The sequence below is a fragment of the Pygocentrus nattereri genome, chromosome 21 (genome assembly GCF_015220715.1).
Source record: "Pygocentrus nattereri isolate fPygNat1 chromosome 21, fPygNat1.pri, whole genome shotgun sequence".
NCBI lineage: Eukaryota > Metazoa > Chordata > Actinopteri > Characiformes > Serrasalmidae > Pygocentrus > Pygocentrus nattereri.
In genome coordinates this window covers 13946894-13965163 of record NC_051231.1, presented here as the reverse complement: position 1 = coordinate 13965163, position 18270 = coordinate 13946894, and the positions used below count along the sequence as shown (strand labels likewise).

The 18270-nt window shown below is 38.2% G+C and overlaps 1 protein-coding gene across 1 annotated transcript; it reads left to right on the top strand.

Moving 5' to 3' along the window:
- The first annotated feature begins 4214 nt into the window (after positions 1-4214).
- On the top strand, positions 4215-7954 carry LOC108424576 (homeobox protein Hox-C13a). The gene is made up of 2 exons (XM_017692706.1): positions 4215-4881; positions 7695-7954. The coding sequence occupies exons 1-2, from the start codon at positions 4215-4217 to the stop codon at positions 7952-7954; spliced, it is 927 nt and encodes a 308-aa protein (XP_017548195.1).
- Positions 7955-18270: the final 10316 nt, after the last annotated feature.

Sequence of the window (18270 nt, the reverse complement as noted above, 5' to 3'; positions counted from 1 at the left end):
CACTACTTTGAAAATTTGAAATTTTTCTATATCTATAAATGCATTTCTTTGGCACCCTGGACAGACGCCTCATTTCAAATGACCAGCCTGTATGAAGGGACTAATTGGAAAGATCTGGGGACTGCTGTCTGGACAAAGAGCCTTTTAACTTGAACTTGGACGTCTGTAGACGACAGAGGTCTGCGGGTCTTATTGTGATGGGCGGGAAGTGGGCCAGTTCTTTATGACGGCCAGGCTGTTTTGTTTAGCATGTATCTTACCTGCTTTGTAAGTTATTACGCGAATGCTTGGCAATTTTAGAATTGTACCAAAACAGAAACCGTATCAGCAGAAACAATTTGTCAAATGAAAAAGGCTGAACAAATTATTCAATAATATGTTTCTATGCGCTGAACTAGCGCGCCAAAATAAAAGATGAAACATTTGAAATATACAGATAATATCACGGTTTGGTGCATTATTAATCAACGACTTCGTTGTAAAATCGTTTCACTGATGTACTTTGAGCAACGTTTAGGCTTGTCTACGGTGTTTTCTTTTTCGTTTCTTATAAAATATCAACTATTCTAAATTCAAAATAACAAAGAATTCTGGACTCATTTTAACTCTTTTTTAACCTCGATTGTTTCGTCCTATGACTGTCTACATACTATTTAAAGTCCTGATGTATTGTTTCCCTTGTTTATGCTTTGGACTACGAGAAAAGGGAATAGTAACCGCAGTGGTTCATCCCGTCCTTCAAAATCTTGGCTTTTCCTGCGTTAGCACCCCCAACTTCCAATCAGGAAGGACTTATTAATGAGCTGGTTGTTGGATCAGATATGTTAGACCAGAAAAAACACCAAGACTATTTGATGTCTAATGTCTTAGAAAACTCCAGTACAGGTCAGCACCGGACTCATCTTTACTGACTCTGAACTATTAGTCACGTGGCTACAGACAGTAGCCAGTAATGTTGAAAGATGCACATCATTATGAAATGTAAAAATAACAAACAAAAAATGCATATATATATAAAAAATGCATACATATATAAAAAATGCATACATATATGCATTAAAGACGTAATACTATAATATATGCTGTTTATGCTTCTCGACAAAATTTATATAATTCTGCAAATATTGCATCGTTCAGGAAATGGAAATACAGGGGAGCCTAACAATGTTACATGTCCACGTGGTTACCTTAACTGTATCATACCCCCACACCGTATCTAAACCACTGAGAAGTACCTGAATGGATATTTGCTATTTGTGAGCTCTACGTTTCCATTGAGCCCACTTTCAAAAAGTTCAGTTAGGCTGATCATGTTTTAGCAATATGAGACCATTAACACAAGCCTGGTGCTCTGAGATGTTCAGAGAATCGTCCGTTTCCTGATTTAACATGACACGCTTTAAGCCCGCAGCACCGTGTGGATGGTTTTCAGACGGTTCTGGAAGATTATCCAGCGCTGTGACCTGTTTATCTTTCTTTAGATTTCTTTAGTCTATTTGAGTAGAAAACCCTCGCAGACTTTTATTCTACATTTCTGCCACTAAAGTAAATAAAGAATGAAGTATCTTGTTCATTTACGTGCTGAGTTTTTTTTTTAATCCCTCTGCTTTAATCTGTTAGTTGACATTGTAAAACGATTCTTTCGTGCTTTAGGTTTCAGAATTAGAATTTGGATATGAATAAAGTTTATTTTTACATTTTACATTAACGTCTGTAATGGTTGAATGAGATAAATCGATTCACGAATGATTATCACTTGATATTTGTGCCTAATTCAGATTCTAATATTTGTATTTGCTGTGCATTGTACGGACGTTTGTTCATATTTGATAATGAATGTAAGTTTTGTCATTTTTAATATAAGTTATTTTATGGTGCCTTATAACATCTGACCTCTGGCTTATTTACAGTTCTGTTGATGCCTTTTATTAATGGACACTGACAAATAAATAAACAATCCTGATAATAATAAAAAGCAATGTTTTCATGGAAATGGTTTAGATGGTCAGTGACATAAATTCTACAAACTGATGCTCTGAACTGATTCAGCAACAGTGCTGTTTCAAGGCCTTGAGCTCTGCTGGGTTAAAATCAGTTTTAAGTAATGATCAGAACCCAACAGAGCTTTTTAAGAGCACTCTGTTTCCAGTGATGTACAATTTTAAGCGTCTGTTTTTTTCTACATTGCACAATTTGACAAACTGACAAATCTATCTATTCGTTCAGGATTTTGTAGATTCAGGATAGTGTAGTTACTCTTTAGACATACTTGGATGGCCGTTTAAAACTCCGTCTTAAGGTTTCTCTCGGTCGGGCCGCCGGAGGTGTCCCTGAAATCTGGTGTGTTCGCACCAAGTTTTCGCGTAAACTCAACTGCGCGAGTGAGAAGTCCGTTCTTGTCTGTCTAGACTGATTACGACCCTGTTTGTCTGAGTTTCCACCTTGACCTTGGACTTCCTGACAGCTGGCCTTTGAATGGTCAGTATTTGTGAGCTATTTGCCTATTGGCCTAGTTTTGTTCTTCTCTGCAGACGCACGAATTCCATTTACTCAAAAGATTTTGGAATTATGTTTGTTCTTTTTGACGTGCAGACAATGCAACAAAACCCAGAGTAAAAAGAGTCTCTCTCTCTCTCTCTCTCTCTTTCTCTTTCTCTCTGTCTCTCTCTGTCTCTCTCTGTCTCTCTCTCTCTCTCTGTGTCTCTCTCTCTCCCTCTCTCTCTCTCTCTCACTCTCTCTCTTTCTCTTTCTCTCTGTCTCTCTCTGTCTCTCTCTGTCTCTCTCTCTCTCTCTGTGTCTCTCTCTCTCCCTCTCTCTCTCTCTCTCTCTTTCTCTTTCTCTCTGTCTCTCTCTGTCTCTCTCTCTCTCTCGCTCTCTCTCTCTCTGCATTTACTTACATAGAGTAAATTTCATTTTACACTAGACTCTCAGAAAAAAGGTGCGACACTGTCACTGGGGGCAGTACCCTTCTTGTCACTGGGGTGGTACCCTCAGGGGTACATCTCAGTACCTTTATGCAGGGAACATAACTGTACCATAATCCACTGAAATGATATTTTCTAAGACGCATTGGCTCCACACCCCCTGTCTCACCTCCAGGCGTTTTATCCAATGGATCTGTTTCAAAAAATTAGTTTATAAAAAGATACAAATATCTACTTTTCCATTGGGAAATATATAAGGTACACAATTGGACCTTAAAACCACTGCTGTACCTTTGAGGGAACATTTACACTGTTTGTATCTTGATGAACGAATCATGTACCTCCATGGTACCTTTATTTCTAACCGTGTATATAATTAGAGATTTCAGGTAAATGTAACTATTGAAAATGAAAATGTGTTGCTATTGAACACGTGAATTGTGTCTGTTTTTTTTTTTAATAATTTCAATGTAAAATGGACAGAGTGGAATCCCGTGGATAAAAACTGTCCATGTTGAGCCAAAAAAAAACTCAATTCTAGTGAAAGAGAAATAAAATGCACTGAAATGTTTCGAGAATTTTATGTTGAAGTAACAAAGTCCTCGCAAACTGACTTTACTCTGTTTGAGTGCAAATATTTGGCTTAATTGAAATAGTTTATACGACCAGTTACTTTTATAATATGAAAAAAAGGTTTTCATATCTATCTATCATCGCTACCATTATTCTCATCCATGCCGGAGTGTTATTGCATTTACTTTGTCCATGTATGTTTATTTTCTTTTGACAAAATACAGCGCTTAAATATTTGTATATTCCATGCATCTTACACAGACCCCATTTATCTTTTCCAAAGATGATGATCCAGATATTGAACTTGCGATTTGGGCCATTCATTGTTATTTTGCCCAGATATGGTACAGAATTTCTTTTCGACCACTTCTGTAAGATGTTTTGTCCTCCCCTTTAAAGACAGGCACGTCTGTTGTCCCAGCCAATGACAGCGTGCGCCGCATTTTAAAATGCCAATGCACGTCTTGAGGTTCTGGCCACTTAAAGGGATTACATGTCCCGTCCAGTCGCCCGCCCCAAGTCCCTCCAACCCCCTCACTCTCCGTGGTTTTCGATAGCGTCACGTGTCAGCAAAAGCCCTGGTCTTAATAATGAACTGGACACTGGAGGCTTGGTGTGGATACGCATGCGCACAGGAGAAAGAAAAAAAATGAGCTTGGAAGTGAGGTGCCCCTCTTGGACTAGTCGACTTTTAAAAAGGCATCGACAGCGCGTGATATGACGACTTCGCTGGTCCTGCATCCACGCTGGGCGGACACCTTGATGTACGTGTACGAAAAAAGCCCGAATGAAAACAATCCACATAAAAACCAGGCCATGGAGGGACTGAGCGGCAATTGTCCTGCCACTCACTGCAGGGAACTGATCTCGCACCCGTCGCTGGGGCGCCACTCTGGAAGCATATTGAGTCACCAGGGCTCGGTTTACCCGGACATACCCACGCAGGACTCCGGCAGCAGGCAATGCCCGGCACCACAGACGTCCTCGGGCGCGTCGTTGGGTTGCGCTTATCCTTTTGGGAGCCCCTACTACGGATGCCGTCTGTCGCATTCGCACGGCGTGAACGTGCAGCAGAAGCCGTGCTCGTACCATCCTGCCGAGAAGTACACGGAGCCCAGCGGACCTCTGCCCACCGAGGAGCTTTCCAGCCGGGCCAAAGAGTTTGCTTTTTACCCCAGTTTCGCCAGCTCTTACCAAACTGTCCCGGGCTATCTGGACATGTCGGTGATGCCGGGAATCAGCGCGCACCCAGAGCCGCGGCACGAGACTTTAATACCAATGGACGGCTACAATCACTGGGCACTGTCGAACGGCTGGGACGGCCAAGTATATTGTTCCAAGGAGCAATCTCAGTCCAGCCACCTTTGGAAGTCTCCTTTTCCAGGTATACAGGGCAGGGAAAAACACATTGACCTAGACTGTTAAAAAAGATGGTTCTTTAATAAAGACACTGGCTATATATAGATCGATAAACACCCAAACAAACATTTGCAGGGTTCTGTGCATGATGAATTGTTGCTTCAGATTGATAGATATAGTGATATGTAGAAGGTTTTCAAAACGGTTCTATATTGTACCAAACAGGGGGTTTCTATTGGCACAAACTTGACATCGTAACAACAACAGAACCCTTTTGGTGCTATACAGAACCGCATACAACACAATCTCCATCAGCCTGAAGAACCATGTCACCATGTAAAGGACTAAGGATGCAAATGGTTCTTTGAGTGTTCATGGTTCTATGATGAATCATTTTCTTTACTAAAGAACCTCTGAAGAACCATATTTTTTAAGAGTGTAGGAAGCATATAGTACTGTCTTAATTGTTATGGGCCGCAGATTAATGCGCTGCAAATGCCAGCATCGAGGTTGAAAATGCGGTTAAGTCTAGGCTCAACATTCATTTTGCGCTGATTCACTATTTCACAGCACGCCAGAATGAAACACTCAGTCTTGATGTAAACATCACTGTGCGATCAATGCTGGGATAACGAGCAGCTTACGAGCTGCGATTATGAGCAGATGGCCTGGTTAGCGTCAGAATATTTGTGGTCTTATATATTCTTTATCCTTGGGTTACATTCTTTACGCTTGTAAAGTGTTTTGGGTTAAGCTTGAGGAAATGTTTGCACAGCACGCACAGAGGTTTAAGTTTAATCAGTTGAATTGCGACATGGCGCAAAATCCTATTTTTTGTAGAAAGACAGTTTAGTCTTTTATGGATATTTGAATGTATTATTATTATTATTATTATTATTATCATCATTAATGATGTTGTTGTTTGTTGTTGCTTATTGTCAGTGGTAGCAGTGTTCATTTAAATAGCAATAATGGTAATTACAATAGTATTTACAATAGTAATAGTATGAGTGTAGTAGGAATATGAATATCTGTTTAATTTTGTCTATGAATGTTTTGCATGTGTGTGTGTTTGTACGTGTGTGTGTGTGTGTGTGTGTGTGTGTGTGGGTGTGTGTGGGGGAGGGGGGAATATAATGCAGGCGTACCTAGGCCTAAGTGTTTGTTTACAGGCCTCAAATTCTGAAGATGTTATTAAGGCTGATTTGATGAGATAAACACATTGCGCACCCTCTAAACGGAAATTCTAAACTAAAAATTCACAAAATCAAAAACTTTTCGGTTCTAACTCTTAGCTAGCACTACATTCACAAGGCGAACACTAAAAGCCTCAGAGTAAAACGAGGTGTCTACTATTATCTCACACTGATAGCCTGGCCTCTGCTCTTAGTGGACATCCAAAAAAAATCCTGGAACGTTTCCAAATGGCACGTTCCCTGCGGTCAGTCGTCATTTTTAATAGGCTACAGTTTGTCTCTCTATTGTCTTCTGTAATACTGTCTATTAACTCTTCTACATGACCCTATAAACACTGTCAGTTAATCTTTAGTCTTCGTCCACGAGTACTTCCCTAAAGAAATTGAAATAGATTATGTTAATTACATAATAGGTGTACAAGAGGAGAACGTCTGCACTGCTCTACAGTACACAAATGAGAAATCTAGCATTTATTAGAAGTGACCAGCAAAATCGCACGGACGTTAATGATCCTCTTCCATGATCGCAATCTGCGCAAAATAAAACAACCTACTCAGAGATACCAACCCCATTTTTGCTCAAATTAGCACCTACAATAAAAATGAGGGAACCTGCAAGTTGTTCTAATGTTCTTGTAATCTTAATCAGCCTTCATTCAGGATGTCAGGCCAAATGAGACAATGAGAAAGTCAATGAGATAGCACGCCTGCAATATACGCACTTGCTTACTTTTAGCACCAGAAACAATTGCGGCAGGCCTAGTTTGCGGTGGCAGCGCAGTGCATTTTTGGGCTGTTTTACTAACAGTTTTACTTTACCCGTTGATCGTTGGCAGCTGCATTCATTTCTTCATTGCACAGCCCGTTAGTGAAAGTGCGCCAGTTCAGTGCGCCGGTCCAACCACCTCATCAATTTCAATTTCAGTTTTTAATCACATCCGCAAGCGCTATGATAGACCTACAGCTGCATGTAAGACACTTTTTCCCATAAGTAAACTTCCAACAAATGAGCCATTTTTGGATGCTTGGACATGTGTGGCGCTATTTGCGTCATCATGTGTGCTAGGATTTTGCGCATTTTATTTTAGAAAACACTTTTAAAACAATGATAAAAAATAACGCTTCAGAAATGACCCACGTAAACCGTACTTACACTTCCACGTCTTAGCTTTCACGTGCTGGTTTCTCTGGATGTGATTATACTATTTGAACTTGATCTACAGTCATGTGCAAGTTTTGCCACCCCTCGTCAAATGGCATGTTTCATTGAATTTCTTCACTACTGCACATTTTAGCGAGCGATTACTATTTATTTGACACAGTGGTGAAAAAATCAATATATGTAACATAAACTCTGGCCTGCAAAAGTTATGGCACATTATATGTAATGTGTTAAACTAATTGTACACTAAAATTTGCATTTGTGTGAAAAATGTTCCACTTTGAACTTTTGCATAAGACTCTATGTGATCGTTTCTGTTCACTCTCTTAGATAATATGCCTCATAGGAGTTTATATTGATCACAGAAACCAGGCTGACATTCTTAAGACAAATGTAAAACTCGAACTTCCCTCAAATATCCGCCAAACATGATACGCATGCTTCATTTTCTCTTTTGTCCTTACTTAACCCTCCCTGCAGACGTGGTGCCACTGCAGCCCGAAGTCAGCAGTTACCGTCGTGGCCGCAAGAAGAGGGTGCCTTACACCAAGATCCAGTTGAAAGAACTTGAGAAGGAGTACGCCTCCAGCAAGTTCATCACCAAAGACAAGAGACGCCGCATCTCCACTGCGACCAACCTCACCGAGCGCCAGGTTACAATCTGGTTCCAGAACCGACGCGTAAAGGAAAAGAAGTTCGTTTGCAAATCGAAGACCAGCAACCACATGCATGCCACCTGATTCCTGTTCATATTCAACGTACCAAACGAATGAAAAGGTTTTGGTAAAATATTTATATTTGATCTGTCAAGCCTGGCGTACCTAGCCCCCAGTTGTACTGACCACCTCAAAGGAATCTGGTAAATAAAACCCGGTGTGTAAAAATGAAAATTCAATTGTAGTCTATTGCAAATGACAACTATATCTGCATAATTTCATTCTTGCAGAGTGATTGAGTGGTTTGGTGTGAAATTTCTTTACAGTGGTGGTGAAAGGAACAAGAGGTACAAATATAGACATTTTATTTACTATCCAAATCACCAGTGAACCTGTACATTTCTTCTGAATTTACCTGTAATGTTGATGAATGTTTGGCCACTATTTTGCCTCTCACCGCCCTGCAGGTATCCCTCCACCCATTTTGACATCAGACACAGACAGCGTATTCATGACCATTTCATGCAGTAACTTTTTGCGAGGGAGCTTTTAGAGGTCGACGTCTGGTTCCTGTCACCACCACTCTGAACCATTCAGACTGTAAGTAAATTTCTCTAGAACGGAGCCTTTCACACCAAACCACTGGGAATGGCTCTGTTTGCATCTTAACCAATTAAATACACAATTTTAAACATATCATTGGTGGAATTCCCCTTTAAGACATCTGTTAGCAAGAAGCATCAGTGGGAAACAGATCAAATGCATCCTAACGGATTTCTTTGAGGGAAGCAGTGTGCCAACTCTGAGCTGAGAAATACAGCAGTGTGCGTGAAGCTCACGTTTCAAAGACAGTCCGTCCTGTATCTGTATCTGACCCGGAGCGCGTGAGCAAGGCTGCTATTGTGAAATTGTACAGTATCATGCATTGTTATTTAATTAAGACTGTGGCGCGAAAGGAGTTGTATATTGCTTATAGTTTATGGTTCTCTCGTTCACGTTCTCCCAGTGAAGGATGTTTCTCTGTCGTGAAACTGGAATGTTTGTTATTGCATTGTGGATATTAAAGAGTATTACTTATTAATGCACGTTTTTTCCCCCTGCCTGGATCTGTGTAGCGCGTGTTTGTGTCGTTTCATATGTATGTATGTATGTATGTAGGTATGTATGTATGTATATATATACACTGTTTTTACAAGCAGGTTTTCATTTTATAAAGTTGATTTATTCTACATGTTTGTCCCGAATATATTCAGTGCATAAATCTGTCATAATCATTATACAGGTAAACAAGATTCGTCTTATTTGGATCAACTGGAGTAAAAAACGTTTTTCTTTCTTTTCTTTTTTTAAGCCTAGAGGCTGCATTACTGCAATGTGTCCACAAATCTGTTGCTCATGATCATTTTTGTTTGTTTTTTTTCAATTCGAAGAAATAGGTATGTGTTACTTTTAACGGTTGAATGTCTTCTTTTCAAACTGTACAGAAGTGAACCAAAAGCAAAATAGTTTGAGGCAGAAGCGAAAAGAAAAACCTCAGTGGCTGTTAAGGTTGCGGCAATGGCACACAATTGCGAAATAAAACATTTTGTAGAATATACCGTACTGCGCAAAAGCTAGATATTATTTATTATCCAACACCTGCTTTACTCCATCATGTTAAATCGGGTGCTGCTGGTGGAACTTAGATGCTGGAGGAGAAACCTGGAACCAAACTTCGTTTTTCAAACTAGCTCATAAGATATAAAACATTATATATAATATAATATATTAATTATATTATTATATTATATTAATATAATATATATATATAATATATATATATTCCCCCTGTAATTATTTTTATTTGTATGTATTCTATTGACATGATGTTTTACAAGCAAAAGCAAACTTTTGCTGAGATCGTGCGTAGGTGCACAGTACTGTATATGTTTTAATACTAATCTTTAAAATACTTTGTCCATCAATTGTGAAAAGAAATGGGGGAAAAATATGATGTGCATATTTTTCATCAAATCGGACTATGGTATACATGTTATACGAAACTTTGCTAAACATTTAGAATCGATTAAATCACATCGGCTTATTTTAATTATTCAACAAGGCAATATTGTTTGTGTGAAAAAAAATTACCCATCTTTAACAATAACAATACATAAACTAGTGTAACTAGTATAGTTCTCAAGTTTATAGTGGTTTAAATATGTTCAACATTCATATTTTTGAACTTACAATTTTACGCAGAGATGAATTAAGCTTGTAATGTTTATCGAGCTTGTCCTCCTTTCCTGTGCGCCGCTTTCACACTAAAACTTTACTGTAAACATACACACGTTATCCCTGACACATGATATGCTTCTTCCATCTTTCGTGTTAACAAAAGCGCTACAGTCGCGTGCAAAAATCTGAACACGCCGATCAAATTACATGTTTTGTGGATTTTCTGGGTGTAAATAAGTGAAGACCACCTCTACAGAGAAGACACTTCTCCACAATTCAATGTACAATTTTTGTTTATTTGCTGAAACAGAAAAAAACCCATAAAACTCTGCAAAGGTTATGTCACACTTTATAGTTTTATGTTTTATTTTCCCCAATATGTTAAAAAGTTTTGTTCCCTGTAGAGGATATGCTCAGAAAAGCCTGTGCTCGAACTTTTGCACATAACAGTACATCTGATTCACATATCCCGAACTGACGCACTGATTTGTCTGTTAATGTAAATGAAGGTATATTGAGATTTGATGCAGTTAAGCAGGCCTGGGCTACAACATCTAAAACACCATTTCTACATTTGCTACATTTCAATATATAACATATATGAATAATAGTATCATTAAGGTTTCGGTGCTAAAGCGTTAAAATAGAACTGTCGACTAAGTGAGACAAACTTCTGTTTCCCTGAACAATCAAAGCTTAACTTTTTACAGACCAAAACATATTACGATGCTGTATTTCAGAAAAAGGTCCTGAAGAACTTGGAACAGTTTTGTCATATTGTCTAACCACAAAAACGCAAACGATGATTACATTGTCTCCTATTTTATTTATGCAATTCTTGTCTTCTAGGCCTACTTGGCTCCTCTGATTAAACGACACTTTTGCTTTTTTTCTAATATTCTTTACGGAGAAAACTTGCTATTGCACAATTAGTGTTTGTTTGCCACATTTAACACATTGGACGCAAAAAAGAACGTAAATTATGACCTGTGCAAATATTAAGCCACATTTTATATTTTATGTTAATTTCTTTATATTATACTGAACCAAATAAGAAGTTGAGCACTACTATTTGAATACATATGTCTTAATGATAAGGCTGCGCTGCAAAACAGTTTAGTAGCTGCTCAGCAACATACCATAGCAATAAATAATAGTGTCTATATGCTAAAGTTGATTAAGTAGTCAATAACCAAACAATTTATCTTGACATGAGCGAAGTATGTGACTCACAGTCGTTTCCGAAACCTTGACTTAGCACGCTTTTCTATTGCTAGGCTACAATGCCAGTCGCCCAGTCTGAGCAAGACGACTGGCTATCCATTGTGTCTTTATGCGGCTACCCTTGACCATGACTATGCAGTCTCTTTGACCTTGACACAAAAACGCTCAAGCACAGCAAGCTGAGGAAAGGGTGGGCTTCCTTCCCCTTTTAATGGCGCAGTGGTGGTGTTGGTAGCAGACGAGAAACTGTGACAGGACAATTCAGGTTCAATGATAACATGTTTACAAAAGTTGATATCATTTTAGATGCCATGTAATCTTTTTATATGTGCTTTGTTTTGTTATTTTATCATTACAGTGATCCTAATACACCATTTTTTTCCCCAGCTTCGGAGCTAAAACAGTAGGTAGGTTACAAACTGCTCTCACTGCTTTGCAAAGCCACTAATTCCACACCACACTCAGGCTGAGTCTACAGAGTGCGGTATTTTACAGGTAGAGCACTGACGTCTGCAGTGACTGCATCACGCTGACTTGGACAAGTTGGAGCTGTGAAGTCTCTGTCTGGCATGTCGTGATTTACTGTTCGCCGAGGAGGACAAATAATGAACCTGCCTACATGGAATCAGGAAGATCTGTAAGATACAGGGCACACCCGGAGCTGGTAAGCTTTCTCAATGCTCCATAGAACAGCGCACTGTCCAACAGTTGTGTGATTTTACCTTAAAACGCTGAAAATTCGCGCTGCTTCTCTACAGCCTGTAGTGGACTATTGATTATAGACTGATGTATAATATACTCTCGGAGAGCTATTACTTTGCGCAATATGCTCCTACAGTCTTCAGTCCGCGCTTAATTCAAAGTGGGATTGTACTGCACAGTTTGCTTTGTTTGGGAGGCTTTTCTCTATTATGACATTTAGAAGTTCAGCATGCAGGCCTACTTCTCGCAGTCGTTTCTGTAGCCGCGGTCTGAATGATAAACCGCTTATTTTGCGGCTATTTTTCTACAGTATGAAGATCGTTTTATCCGAACACAGTTAGACATGTTCTAGTCAGTCTTATTATCAAGTTGCGCCGCAGCCCTTTTGGAAAAATCAGCTCAAGTTATGGTGATGCTGATTTCCAAGCAATACCGACTTGTTATCGCCGTCATCGTCGTCAACAGCAACAACAAAATAAATAAATAGCAGCAGGTTGCTTTTGAATAGAAAGGTGACGCAGGTTCTTAATAAGGCAGTGCATTTGACTGGTTTCCGATTGTGCTTTGGAAGTGTTTTGTGTACATTTCCTTCACATGGATATGAAGGCGATATATGGGTTGACTTATTGTTGCTCATTTTGGCGCAAGTAATTAAAATAGCAAAATGCCGCCTAAAGCTCTTGCACTATTGACCAAATGTATGAGCCAACAATCAAACAACAATAGCTTAACCAATTACAAACAGCTTAACTAATCTTCGCCTGTGGGTGGCGAGAAAGACGGAGGTAAAGCCACTAAAAAAAGCAATGCACTGAATTTATTTCATTCTAATGTCTACATCGTGCTCACGCGAATAAACTATACGATCTCAACACAGCTGTTGCCAAGAATAAGCAACGTTGAAGAGAAAACTATGCTCTATAATTCCATATGTAATATATTTTATGCACTATAAAATGAATAAGTTGATCTCACTGGAATTAAATAGACTTGTTATGGTGAGTTAAATGGAATCCAGTTAATTCAATTGCGGCGATAGCGCTTTCATCTTAGTTGGTTCACTGAGCCGATGAGTTATATGAAATTTTAGAAGAAATGACGTGATACGTTGTGACGTAATATACAACATTGTATAGGATTACTCGACACCCAATTTCTTTTTTGTTAAGCTCTTAATTTTAAGTGCTTGAAATGTGATTTTTGTTTTCTCAGACAAAAGTTACAACCGACAATAATGCGTGTATGTAGAACTTTAATAGTGTTACATTCTGGAAGCATATCACGTTCCAGTGTTCTCAGCTGAGGTCTGGTAAGCCTTCACTCAAGACCTGCACTTATTTTCAACGGCTTCACTTCGCCCTTAAGAGTTTAAGGCTGATATAAAGCAACGTTTTAACCTGTAGGTTTTACTCAACGTAAAAACCTAAGGCTCATTAATGGCTGTAATAATTATGCAACATGTAATGCTGTCCCTTAACAGCTGCGAACAGCTGGATAACTGCGATTATCCAGTTTGAGAGAAGACATGGAGGTTGTTCTGCTCTTCCCTCAAGCGGAATAGATCGCAGGTTTATTTGCCTCCACAAAAAACTCCACAGCTGAGAGAATGATAGCACTCATACAGGCCTGTCCAGCCTCGCATTGGCGTTTAAATCTGAAACCATGGTGCATGACAGCCCCTGGTGGCGAATAGGAGTTAAGGCAGGCCTACTTGATCAAGTGCAGGTTTAATATTGCTATTGTGTGCATGCCTGATTTCACTCAGTCCGGGTGTCCACTCCAACAATTTCCTGCATTAAAATATTCAAATCTCTGTTTCAAATACGTACAATTGTTTTTTTGACAGTAGGTCTCTCTATATATGTTATGTAAGCACAAGGCTGTTTTAACAGTTGTTTGTTCAGTATCTCGTTGCATTTCATATATTTCATGACAAATATAATGTATATTTTTTGTAATTCATAATACTTGAATGTATTCCAGTAACGTTACATAGAATGTACGTCCATGCAATTCAATTCAATTGGCCTAATTTACTCATGGCCTGCTCTCTGCGGATGCCTGGCAGATGTGATTGTATATGATCTTGTGTAGATATATTACATTAACTCAGATGCACAGTGCACTTAAATTAGTTGCATTCACCTTAAAATAAATCATGAAAACTTATGGTCACAAAAAAACCCCAAAACAAAAACAAACAAAAATAACGATACTTAATGGATTGCAGCTTTTACTGATCCACTCTTCTGCAACAAGTATATAATAAAAACAAGAGTTTATTAACAGAAACCACCAAAACCGCTAAGAATGCTGGGAAGCTGTTTTGACAAAAGACTAGTCTGCAGGACTGATCCAAATGAACTGATCTGAGGACTATACAAGAAACAATGTTACTAGATTTGAATTATGAATTTTTACACATTAGTAAAGTAAACCCAACAATTGTGCATGGCTTATGTCTTAATGCTGGTTTATTTATTTTTTCATACACGGTTTACATGTAATTTCAGTTTTTTTACTCCTGGTACGTGTAGATATGTTTTGTGTCTGTCCGTTAATTTCTGGCTGGCTTTTGTTTCGTATTTTCTGTTTTTAACGTAATTTCATTCCAAAATGTCTATTTGTAACAACATTTGGATACACTGCAAAGACATTTTGTTCAGCATTAGTTCTTTTACTAGCATTTACTTGGATATTACTTGTAAAGCCCACATCCAACAACGTCTTAAAAACTCTTGAATATGTAAAACATATTTATATACACCATGTAAAAGTTTGGGCACCCCTGGCCAAAAGGACTCCTTTCTAAGTGTAAACAAGTTAACACATTGTCTACGGCGAACACAACTTTGCACATTTAATACACACTTTTTTTCTAAACCTAACATATTGTTATTCAAATTGTATTCAAATATGTTAAACTCAGCAACTAAAAAGAAATTGTACACTAAAATTCGAGAAAAATGCAGTATTTAGGTTTGATCTCTGTGTAGGACGTATACTCGCGATTGAAAAATAAGCAAAACATGCAATTTGATCAAAACTTTGGCGTTCGACTGTATATACAGCGTGTATCTCATGCAGTTTATTACACTTTATTTTAAAGTTGATGAACAAACAAATAAGCAAAAATCAATAAATATTAAAAACTAGCACTTAGACCGACAATCATGCAGCGCGCTGTAAACGATGTAGATTTCAAAACCACTATACTCTGAAAATTAAAGAAAGTTTTCTTCAGTTTTCTTTACCGTAAACTTTCAAGCTCAAAAAACGAGAAAAGCAGCATTAGAGGTTTGGAATTCCAGAGATTAGACATCACTGGCTCATTGACCCCCTTCCCGCTGCGTTTTAATGTTTTTCCATTCAGATTTAAAGGCTGGAATTTTTGTTGATTTTAAATTTCTCGGTTAGTGGTTGTATTTTAATTTTCCTGCGCTGGAAACTGAAATCCTCCTTTCACGACGGTAGCAACCTTTGTGTTTTTCCTGTCTGGACTGGGATTCCAAGACGGTCGTTTGGATGCGCCCAGACATCAGTGCACTAGACAGTGACCTTGAACTGACGACGCGCCAATGAGAAGCGTTTCTATCCTTCAAAAACAAAAAAAGAGGGGGGGGGTCACTTGAAAGCTAACGATAGGAAAGCACAACAGTTTCAAAACATTCTCAGCAAAGCCTGCTTACATTTAGCTCAGTTGTATATATGGAACGTTTTCGAAGACCTTAATTGCTTCTCGGACGAAGGTTTCGGGATGTTGGTGGGTGACATATGCAGTACAGAATGTTTTTTTTTTCCCGCGTGCTTTCGGGGAATGTACACGCGAGGCCTGTAAGTTATTTACTAAACTCATAAAGAAACGCCTGATAAATGGTTCGTGTTTCTAGAAATAACATGCATTTTGTTCAGCAATATTTTACACGGAATAACTCACAAATTCCAGCGTCACTCTATTCACGCTTTCTTCTTCAACATATCGCCTCTTAACTTCCTTTGCTTGTTTGGCTGGACAAAGGCCACTCGTTTACATTTTGGGAAGACCGCAGATTTAACCATGTCAATGTGGTGCTCTATTCCTACACAGTTCTTTTTTTCTTTTCTCAAGAGCTGCGGTGTTTGTTCCTTCACAGCTCTGACTGTATTCCAGTTGTTTGTGAATTAGGATACATTATTGGTCAAATGGACTGCTGTGGCACAAAATAGCAAAGATCAAGGCTCAGTCCTGCTTGAAACCAAAAGCACCGTAAATATAATTTTGTGGTTCAGGTTTAAAAAGAACCTCATTGACCACAATCAGAATCTACAAGATTCATTGAACTTCTAACAGTAACAAGTACAAGGCAACGAAACTCAGCATCTACCAGTAGTGCAAATAGAACAATCGTGCAAAACGGACAGTGCAAATGTGCAATAACAGGCACAAATATGACGTATCTATGAGATACGTAACTATATAAATAATATATAAACAATTATACATCTATCTATGAATAATATATACATACATATATACACATAGTACTGTAAATACATATACATAAACATAGAAATACAAATAACAGAACAACAATCTTTGTTTTACATTCTGTTGAATTATCATTCAAAGTTTAAGGAAATCAAAAGTTAATTACTTTTTAAAATGAAAACATTGACTCCTTTTTTACAGTGTGAAGTCAAGGAAAACCTACAATGTTTACATTTACACTTTACTTGACCTATTAAATTAGGTTACGTGTTATGACAGTCTTCACCAATAAGTAATTAAGAACTTAATAAAACATGCTGACATATGGAATTATTAAGCAGTGTTAAAGTTAACGTTTTAAGCCTTTTCTCAAGTTCTTAAGCGATGAAAAAGAAGATGTTTGTGCGGATAAATACCCAGCGCATGTTTTTTTCTGTAACATTCACTATCGGAGCTAAAATCTTTGCGATAGATGAATCTTTTCAAGCGCGCCATTAAACATTTTTATGCAGGTGGTATAATAACGCCATAGCATGAATAATCTTCAACTAAACATCTCCACAAGAAGACTTTTTAAGCCTGTGAGACCTTCATAATCTACGATTCGTAATACTACTTGAGTTGAGATCATATTAAATGGCCTAGTTCCATCACTTTTTTAGATAGGAAAGAGAAAGTGAAGGAGAGGAATGAATAAAATATTTCAGTGCAGCCAAGAAACCAGCACAAAATGCTGACGCAGCACCGCAGGGATAAAATGATTGAGTGCCTTCGTGTGTATATATATATATATATATATATATATATATATATATATATGTGTGTGTGTGTGTGTGTGTGTGTGTGTGTGTGTGTGGGTGTGTGTGTGTGTGTGTGTGTGTGTGTGTGTGCGTTGCTGCTGATCAAACCCTCGTATCTCCAAAACGATTACTTTACAGGAGAAGGAAAAGCAATATTTTACTTTTAATATAAGTTAATGAAACCAAACTTCTTTTCAAATCATTTTGGAAGTTTGATTTGGCCCATTCATCATGAAAATTATACACAATATAAAGAACAAAAGCCATTTTTAAACTGTACCAAAAACTGAAAAACACATTTTCGTTTACTTTGTTAAAATAGCCACCACAGAAATGTATTTAGGCATATTTCAATCCTACCCACTGGAATGTCACCGTATTTAGCTATCCAACTTTTTAAACGTGGTGCATTGGATTGTTTTTCCAATTAAATGGAATTTCAGTCGTACACGAATTTTATGTCTACTTGGCAAATAACCAGCGCATTTGACGTAGCACCTTGATTTTGCATGTCAAGCAATCTCACAGACACAAACCTGCTATTGTTGCACTCTTTGATTAATTATGACAAATGCATATTGTTGCACTCCATTCAGTAACTTGTAAAATCCAGATGCAAGAGTTCTGATGTCTTTTATAACCAGGTTCCCCTTTGTTGCTTATTTTACCTGCTGAAGATTGCCTTTAGATGCGAGAGATATCAACAGAAATAAAGTCTAGTATAGTTAGACACAAGCCGCATTGACGTGCTTTTATTTTTACAGAGTCACTGGCCTCTTCTGTATGACAGTATTACAGGATTACATGATTGTAGCTTTGGGCATCTGCCTATCCCTAAAACAGGCCTGTAAAAAGGAGGCCTCGCCGCTTTATATGACACTCAGTTTATTTGTGAGTTCATCTAAAACCAGGTCCTTCACTCCATAGCTAAGAGAAAAAGGCGTTTGGGTTTTGCTCACACTGGAAATGCAAACAACAATCAGTCAGCC

What these genes read in the sequence shown, in the direction of transcription:
- LOC108424576 (XM_017692706.1), top strand. Translation starts at nt 4,215, where the DNA reads ATGACGACTTCGCTGGTCCTGCATCCACGCTGGGCGGACACCTTGATG. An exon ending in TTGGAAGTCTCCTTTTCCAG is followed by an intron (nt 4,882 to 7,694) that starts GTATACAGGGCA and finishes CCCTCCCTGCAG; the next exon opens with ACGTGGTGCCACTGCAGCCC.